This window comes from Pocillopora damicornis, chromosome 14, assembly GCF_964200805.1.
Source record: "Pocillopora damicornis chromosome 14, jaPocDami1.2, whole genome shotgun sequence".
Classification (NCBI taxonomy): domain Eukaryota; kingdom Metazoa; phylum Cnidaria; class Anthozoa; order Scleractinia; family Pocilloporidae; genus Pocillopora; species Pocillopora damicornis.
The window spans coordinates 1690449-1699966 of record NC_142683.1 but is presented as its reverse complement, the minus strand read 5'-3'; the positions used below and the strand labels follow the sequence as shown (position 1 = coordinate 1699966).

Below are 9518 nucleotides of genomic sequence, written 5' to 3'. Positions count from 1 at the left end.
CGCTAACAAAAAGCGCGCGCTTGGTGCGTGGTTGGCAAAGTAATCATGCCACGACAATCTCGGGAAAATACAATCGAAGAAAAACGCAGGATGCGAAATCAAAGGAGGAAACGTAAACGATTGTCAAGGACAGCTAGGGAAAGGGAGAACAGAGAAATGAGAACACAAAAGGAAAGAGATGCATATTCTCGCGCTAAGGGATTGGCGCGAATGTATTACGGCAAATGGAAAGCATTAGTCGAACAGAATAAAAAGACCTTGGACAAAACCAAGGTAGGTACTCGGTTAGCGTCAAAATAGAATAAAATAGGTATCGGAAAATGAGCAGTTGGTTACAAAAAACGATATCACCGAATTGAAGCTGAACGTAAACAAACTAGCATTGTCTTGCATTGTACAAAACGTCCTGGGGTTGACTTCAACATAAACTCATAAGGGGAGGGGAGAGTGCAGCCCTCAAAATTCGTCTCCTTTCTATGATGAAATGAAAAAAAACTACAGTCATTTTCGTAAAATAAGGCAGGGAATCCCCAATTGAAATTGCCACATTCTGAAATGATTTTGTGGGATTTCATTCATCATCATAGCATCTTGCTATGTAGTGTTGATCTTGCTCTACCAAGGATACAGATAAAAAAATGGCCAGGGATAGAAATTTCAAGGTCAGAAAAAAGTCAGGGAAATTAAAGTTTTTACACCACTGAGTTTCATACCATGCTGGAAGAAATATTTCAGATGATCTCAGCAATGTTTTAATGAAGAAGAGGAGGCTGGACATTTTGCATCCATTTCATCGGGGAATTTAATTTTTATCATGGATAGGTCAGTGCCTTAATAGTCGGGGAATTTTGGAAAGTTCTGTTTGTGGCAACCATGCCTACCCTCTGTGTATCTCTATCAACAGTGTTAGAGTTAAGTCTAAAATGAATACATAAAATACTTGGGTTGTATTAAGAAACAAGGAGAGACTTTGTCAAATGAGCCGCAGTTTATTATATGAAAGGGATAAAGTTTACCAATTAATATATTAACATAGGAATTACAATTTCCTCGATTGTGATTAGTTTTAAAAACTCCTGTTTTCCACAAATTCACTTGCCAAGTTGTTGTCGAACTGTTCAATAAGCTAAATACATTCATCATTGTAGTTTAAGTCAACCAATCACATTCAAAGTTGTAGTTTAAATCAACCAATCACAACCTTAGTTTCAATCGCCATAGAAACAGTGTACAGATTCCTTAATTGTGGCTTTCTTCAAAAACAAGAATTGGTTTCCCTTGAGCAATATTTTTAATTTGGAAATTGTAATTTTTGTGAAATTGTAATTTTTATGATTAATTAGTAAAAGGACTTTGTGTCATCTGTTTCGGTCTGTAATCATACTCGTGATAAACAAATTGGACTCCCACTATGCAGTCGTCTGATTTTGTTATCACTCATATGATTACAGACCAAAGACTACTTAGTCCTATTACCACTTATTACACAATCTAGCATGTGAATCTTATTAAGCTCACCAGCTTCACTTTTCCTCTGTTTATAAAATAAAATATTACTTTATTCCAGAATAGAGACAGGAATACAAAATCAGGACCACCCAGTAGCAAATTTGCCACTGTTAATTTAATTGATCCATCTGAGCTTCAACCAATCAGTGAAAAGGAATTAATACTAGGACAGGGTTCATATGGCCGGTGCATTTTAAAATCTTTCACAAGATTAAACGTTCTTGTGGTAGAAAAACAATGTCTGATGCAAAGCACTAGAGAGATGGTAAAGGAGGCACAAATCATGCAGACTCTCACACACAAAAACATTCCTGCAATAATAGGAATCCAGCTTGAAAGAGAGCCTATCTCTCTAGTGATGGAGTTCAAAGGGGAAGAAAATACATCCATAACAGTCAGTAAACTATTGTATTGCAAGGAATCCAATGGTATATTAGAGAGAGTTAACAGTTCACTGACAAGCAAAGACTGGCTGATCATTTGTCATGATATCACTGATGCTCTCGCTCACATTCACTCCAAAGGCTTTCTTCATTGTGATCTCAAATCAAACAATGTTCTTGTAACTGATAAACATGGCCAAATTATAGACTTTGGAAAGGCCTGTGACAGTTCATTTCCCCCAGCAAAGAAGTACACTTTTCACTATAGGCACATTGCTCCTGAAGTTCTGAATGGCACCCATTGTAGTAAAGCCAGTGATGTTTATTCCCTTGGCCAAATCCTGCATGAAGTAACTACAAAGCAAGAAATTCCAATGTTACTTGTCAATGCTCAAAAATGCTTGGACATCAACACCACAAGGAGACCAACAACAACAGGACTAATGGCATCACTGGCCTCTTTAATATGTAGCCTTTAGGGGAAGTCAGGAATAAAGGGGATAGGGGTTAAATGAAAAAAAATTGAATTGAGAAAGATTCAGTGGGATAGTAAAACAACAAGGAGAGGTTGTGCTCTTTCCCAATATTTACTTTTGTGAAGATGTTCAAGAAGTGTATTGCTAGATAGGGATGACAAAAAGAGCCACCTGGCTTTTTCTTTCAATTGAGGACCTTCCTATACACAATAGTTTTGAACATACTCTACTTAAGAACATACTGTCCTATAACATAACCTTTCTTGCTAGTGATGAAGGCCTCACCTTGTAGTTTAGGTTGCAAGAAACTATAATATGAAGTATGAGTTGTTTTCAGTAACTCAGTGTCAAATTTTATGGTATAGTTTTCTGTAATAATAACTAATTATCATCATTATTGGCTTTCCAATGTTAGACATTAGCTACAAATTCTCAATGCCAATTTCTTGACCAATTGGAAGTAAAACCAAATATAACTTGCTTGCATATCTAAAAGTAAATAAACAAAGTTAAAACTGGGTGGGTTGCCTTGAGTACCCATCTATTCTGGTGTGTTGTTTTCTGAGTTCTTAGAAATAAGTGCTGCATTGCACACTGTCTTAACTCTGGTGTAATTTTGAATATCAGAACCCCGAAGAATAGCCCTTACTAACAGACCTGGTGCATAACACAGTAGTTTGGGTGTGTTTCTATGCAACCAAATGATAGGGTTTGACCTGTTTTGAGACTTATCCGCATCAATGGTACCATCCATCTAGTGTGTAAACATAGTACTTTTAAATGAATTCAGTAGACTTATTCATTTGATCATTATCATCTGCCACATAACTGTGTTCCCTATTACATTAGTGTTCACTATGAGATCTACAATGACATAAATGTAGGTAAAAATGGTATGATAAATTATTTGAGCCTAAGCCTTCTTGTAGTTGAAATATTGGGAAAGAAAGGAAGAAGAAAATAATCAAGAATAGAAGGATTAGGCATATGCAAGATAACATTTTGTTTCCATTGTTACTTTAGCAAATCAGTATTCCTGTTGTGAAGATGTCACATCTTTTATCAGCAGGACTGCCAAGATGACTCATCTTTTGCCAGTTTCTGTTTGCTATTGTAACAATAACTCTTGCAGTCCACTGGCTAAGGCCAAAAATTAACTTAGGAATAAACCAAGAATGCTGTGGCTCAAAAAACTTTGTATTAGGACACTGCCAGCTTGAACCTAGGAGTCAGCATTTAGGTTTTGAGTTTAAGCAGAGACTTTTCCCTTTTTTAATGTGGACATCTTCAAATCTTTTCAAAAATGATTTTCTACAAAAAATTTGCATCTGTGGAATATTGACTGATACATGTAAAACATGTATATTACTAATAGCAAACATTTAATTGCTAGAACTGCATTGCTAACACACATACCCTGACTGCATTGCAAATAAAACAAAATTCCACAGAGACTCCCCTGCCACCGAGAAGAAAATCTTCCTCATCCTTCTTTACCAAGAGCAAAGTCAATGTCTTGTAGTCTAAAATAACTTTAGGAGAGAAATTGAACTTATTAGGTAAAAAAACATCTATAGGTTCATGGCAATAGCAAATAATCCACATGACTAGAAAAAGAGATGATGATCAAACTTACATCATTATTTCAAATACTTTAGCAAATAAATGGCCTTGAATAGTAGACTAAAGAAGGTCCTATTAGCAGAGCAGACCTCCCTTAATTTCTTTTTACTCAAACCCTTCTATTTTCCTTCTACTACATCTTATTAATGGCTGCAACATGTGTATACCTGAACATAAATTTACAGATTTACAGATGCATCAGATATATATGTGGAGTTCAATCTTTTAAACAATAAACCATAACAGTAGTCTCAACTCTGAATAATAAAAGCTTAAGAATAAACAAATTGTACTTGGTAATGTTTGTCATCCACATCAATCCCATTGTCCTTAAGAATCTTCTTTTGATTATTAATGTCTTCCAGCAGAATCTTTAGATTGTCCCTTCACAAAAAAGAATGATATGTATTCAACAAACAGACAATAACAAAAATAGTACTTTAAAACAATTAATAAAAGAAAACCTTAGCAAGTTCTTCAAACATATTAACTGCCATCTTTTCACAGAAAATTCTCAAACTCATAAATTAAAAAAACAAAGGAAGTTAGGACCATGATGATGTTCGGATATCTGATCTTCATTACCATAGATTTTTACGATTGTAATTCTCCATTTTCTCATCAGTTTTAGTAGTGATTGAGAAGATATATCAAACACTCAAGACTGTGTTTGTTCTCATTTCTAAACACCTCGAGCTGGCTTGAAGTTTGTCAAAAATACTCGCACATCTCCTCTCAGTTTTTGGAAATGGGGTCAAACAAAGTCTTTCAAGTTTGATATGCAAAATTCTGCTAGGTTTATTTTGGTTTCTCAGAAACAAAAATTGAAAGCAGACAATTTTACAGGAAGGTTGCGACCCACTCACTTGTTTTCATTTTTACTAGTGCAACAAAACAATATAATAGCAGTAGATAACTCACCTGTTCTCCTTACAACTGGCTATGACCAAAGGGAACACAGACTTTGCACTTTGATTGGAGGACACAGGACACACACTAGGGACGACACCAATCAGCACTTGATCTCAACCTGAATATAAAAAGAAGGTTTTGGTACAAATATACTAGGCAAATTATCATAAACTCAATAAATTCTACTTTGCAATAATGTGTCATGTTATTTAAATTATAAAACACACATAAAATTCACCATCTTTGTTCACTTATCACACATAAACTAGTTATGATGGCACAAAAACAAAATGATACTTATTCTGTCTGTGAAATTAATTAAAATTTGTTGTAAAGGGGTGACAGTCTAAAATGATCAAAAACTCAATAAATTCTACTTTTCAATAATGAGTCATGTTATTTTAATTGTAAAACACATAAAAATTCTCCATCTTTATTCACTTATCACACATAAACAAGTTATAATGTCACAATACTTAAATTCTGTCTGTGAAATTAATTAATTGAAATTTGTGGCAAAGGAGTGACAGTCTTAAATTCTTTGTTCATGTCTGCACAAGTGAATAATCTGTTGTTATTGATTCCTTACCCCAAAAGGGTCTTCCATCAATTTTCAGCATCAACTTAATTACAGGAGAAGACAACTGATGCAGTCTTTGCTCCCTAGCAATCAATTCCACGACAGGAGCCAGTTGTACCGAATACCCTGGAATAGGTGGAGAGACCTTCTGAATTCTCATTAATACTCTGCACACTCCAAATACCATCTTCTTCACCGCCTTTATCTCATTCGTATTTAACAACACAGGATTATCAGAAGATTTCTGAAAGATAAAATAAGCTTGATCGTAACTAAGTTCAGCAAAGTTGTTATGAAAAAGCATAGAGCAGGAAGATTCCATCATTAAAATAGCAATAATCTATCAAAACGGCAGATAAAGTTGATGTGCAAGAACAAAAAAGAAGAAAAGTCAGTTCAATCTTTCCGCGAATTCAATGCGGTCTTAGATCGGTCCGATTCACTTCGTTCCAACCAAAAGTTAGATCGTTCCACATAGGCTGAGTTCGCAACCGAAGAAAACCGGTTAAGCCTGGCAATAGATGAAAGAACGAGGAATAATCTATAAACCCGTTGGAGCAAAGAGCGACCAAAAACATGGAGCGAAGTGCCCTTTCACGCAAGGTAACCCCGCCTAAAGCGTGACGCGTAACGCAACACGTAACGCAACACACAAACTTATTTAGATAAAAAAAATCCGGGAAAAGTAAGCTTAAATTGACATACAATAAATGAATTAAAAAACTTTACTGACCCCCGTTCTTCCAAGCTGAGTGATATTGATCACTGCTTGCCATGTATGGCTGGAGATTCTTCCGCGCGTTTTAAAAAACAGAAGAACCCAATCTGGAACTCGCAAACTTTCAATGTATTGGGCGTACGTTTCCTCGCCAGCAAGATCTTGTAGAGCTCTCTTCACCCCTTTCCTCGACGCTACGTTCTCCATTACATCGTTGATCAGGCCTGTAGCGTCAGTGTCGCCAAAAGCGCACAAATATGACAAAACAGTTGACAAACTCTCCCTCTTTCCCTCACACAAGGCTTTGACTTTGCTGATTAGCTGCTTCCCCCTTTTTTTTTATCAGCAGTTCCTTTTCCGGGGTGTCGATTTCTGAATTTTGGCAAATATCTTTTATGTTTGGGGAGACACTATGCTTGCCATTTTGACCACTTTGTTTTGGTGTCATCGGAGGCGCATTTTCTACATTTACTAGTGATGGATTCAAGGATAGCTTACGAGCTACGTGAGGCCGGGGTTGATCTCTTGAAGGTATCGTTGCTGGATCTGCTAACGGGGTTCCACGTGTGATCTCTTCATGTTGACGAGACAACGCACCAAAGTCAAGTTCGTTCAGAAATTTTCTGAGAAAACCAAACCTTGGATCCTTTAGCAATGAACTCTTTTGAGTTTGTTGCCGGAATAAAACAGCGAGAATGCCAAACGATGACGCCACAACCACAAAATCTGGCACGACGTTGGCGTCGAACATGGATCCATCGACTTGCCGAAGGGTAGCTCTTTCGAGCATTTTAAATTCTTCGGGAAAACTTTCCACGACTACATTTTTTCGAAAATATTGGCATGGGCTTATGCCACAAAGATTGGAACTTAGCAGATACCAATATCTCTCAAGAGAGTTCAGCTCATCGCTAATAACACGAGTAAAAGGCGAGAGACCCTTTCTCGGTGCCATCCTACCACTAACAAACAACTCGTGGTTGAAAGCCGGTTAAGACAACAGGACAACAGGCAAAATAATGGCGTCTTTTATTAAGATTAAAGAATCATATAACGACATTCATAACATAAACCAGGACTCCATTCAAGGGCGATGATGCATTGATCTCTATAGTTTGAAAGGTTATGGAGTCGCATTACAACACTAACCAGGACCCCAATGACTGGCGATGATAAGTTGATCTCCTACAGTTTGACATGTTTTCACACATTACTAACAGACCCGGGGAAATAACGCTGCGGGAGATGATACTTGCAGTAAAAGCCATATCCGTCCTCTCATGTAGAACCGAGGGAGTTATTGGAATTGCCCGAGCGTTCTTGGGATCCGGAGCTCGTTCAGTTTTGTTCCAATCACTCGGTCAATATGACAAGGCCCGAGAATATCAAGAGAAAACACTCGCTATCCAAATAGAAATTGGTGACAGGAATGGAGAAGCATCAAGCTACGGAAACCTAGGAACTTTGTTCCAGTCACTCGGTCAATATGACAAGGCCCGAGAATATCAAGAAAAAGCACTCGCTATCAAAATAGAAATTGGTGACAGAGATGGAGAAGCAACAAGCTACGGAAACCTAGGAACTTTGTTTCGATCACTCGGTCAATATGACAAGGCCCAAGAATATCAAGAGAAAGCACTCGCTATCAGAATAGAAATTGGTGACAGGGATGGAGAAGCAACAAGCTATAGAAACCTTTCATCAACGTTTCTCTTACTCGGCTTGTATGCAAAGGCTGACGACTATCTAAAGAAGGCAATGGAAGTTAGAAAGGGTATCGATGATAGAATTGGAGAAGCAGTAGACTACATACACCTTGGTTCAATTTCTCTTAAGCGTGGTGAATATGACAAGGTTCAAGACTATTGCGAGAAAGCCCTTACAATTTGTATGGACATAGGTGATAGAGAAAAAATAGTAGCCAGCTACCAAATGTTAGGATTGTGTTACCAATCTCTTGGTAAAAATGACATAGCCGAAGAATACGTTAAGCAAGCTCTACTATTAAGTAGGGATATTGGACACATTTTGAACGAGTTTCGCTGCCTTTGTGATCTATCGGTGTCAATGATGTCAAAAGGTCATCTTGAGGAAGCTTCTTCGTATCTTTTTCAAGTCATTCAAAAGTTCGAAACTTTGAGAAAACGATGAGTTACAAATATTTCTTTTAGAAGAGTACGGCACCTTTCCCTACAAGTTGTTAAGTGGGTTGCTTTCTTCCACTAGAAAGCCTGAAGACGCCCTTTACGTCGAAGAGCTGAGAAGGGCAAGAGGCCTGGCCGACTTGATGACAGCTCGGTACTCTGTTCAAGAGCAGATCTCAAGCGATCCACAGTCTTGGTGTGGCATTCAAGGGATCATCAGAAAAGAAGCAGACTGTGCATGCCTGTACATTTCGGTTGGTGGAGATGAGGTGCGGTTTTGGATATCAAACTATGGACCACGGTGCCAGTGATACGTCGTTGCTAAAATCAACAGGACTGTAGTGTTTAAAACTTCTGGTTGTAATATAGACAGGTTTGGCGCGCGCTTTCTTCAATTTTAAGGTGACATAAACCAAGTCATGGTCGCTAATCGAGCTTTCCATAACCGTAGCCGTTTGAACTTGTCTTGTGTCCGATGCAAGGATAACATCTAGAATTGATTTCGAAGTCTCTGTAACTCGTGTTGGCGTGTTGATCAGTATTGACAAGTTATAGGAACGGCAGAAATTAACAAGGACATTAGCTCCAGGATCGTTGCTATTCTCAAGTCTGCAGTTCAAATCTCCCAATAGATAAATTGGAACATTGAACGACGAGGCATAAATAAAGTTCTCTGTGAGATCTGAATCGAAACAAGATAACGATGCGTCCGGTGGTCTATAGGTTGTACAGACAATAAAAGACTTCATGTTCCTGACGTGGATTTTTAGCCACAGTTGGTGAAAGCCAGAGGCCGTGATGAGAGATATATCGCTCAAGTACTCCGTCCTGTAATTTCGTGAGACATAAGCACATACTCCACCGCCAATCTTCGCTTGTCGGTCGATACGGTAGATAACATAGCCAGGAATTTCTATTTCCAAATCCGTGACTGAACTGTTGAGCCATGTTTCGGATACGGTAAATATGTCAAACTTATTTTCCAGTACCGTTTCCTTTACAAGAACGAAATGCTCACGGCATTTAAGCGAGCGAACGTTAAGATGTGCAATCTTCACATTGCCATTTGACTTTTCAGACTTGTTTCTAATAGAGCTGTTTGCTGGTCCAGGGTTAAGTTCAACATCATGTAACAGTTGTATAACAGGTCTAAAGGTCGAGGTTGAATTGGCA

General features: G+C 37.9%; 1 protein-coding gene across 4 annotated transcripts; it reads right to left on the bottom strand.

Moving 5' to 3' along the window:
- Positions 1 to 969: 969 nt before the first annotated feature.
- On the bottom strand, positions 970 to 7485 carry LOC113672090 (uncharacterized). 4 transcript variants are annotated; one of them, XM_089194256.1, is made up of 6 exons: positions 6217 to 7485; positions 5493 to 5727; positions 4913 to 5021; positions 4285 to 4375; positions 3785 to 3900; positions 970 to 2246 (listed from the first exon to the last, which is right to left on the bottom strand). In XM_089194256.1, exon 1 carries the CDS (start codon positions 7154 to 7156, stop codon positions 6494 to 6496), a length of 663 nt encoding a protein of 220 aa, XP_089050382.1. In that variant the 5' UTR covers positions 7157 to 7485; the 3' UTR covers positions 970 to 2246; positions 3785 to 3900; positions 4285 to 4375; positions 4913 to 5021; positions 5493 to 5727; positions 6217 to 6493. The 4 variants fall into 3 exon arrangements, with proteins under 4 accessions (XP_089050382.1, XP_089050384.1, XP_089050383.1 ...); XM_089194257.1 differs by having other exon boundaries at positions 5493 to 5609; XM_089194259.1 differs by lacking the exon at positions 6217 to 7485 and adding an exon at positions 5927 to 6178.
- Between the last annotated feature and the right edge of the window lie 2033 nt (positions 7486 to 9518).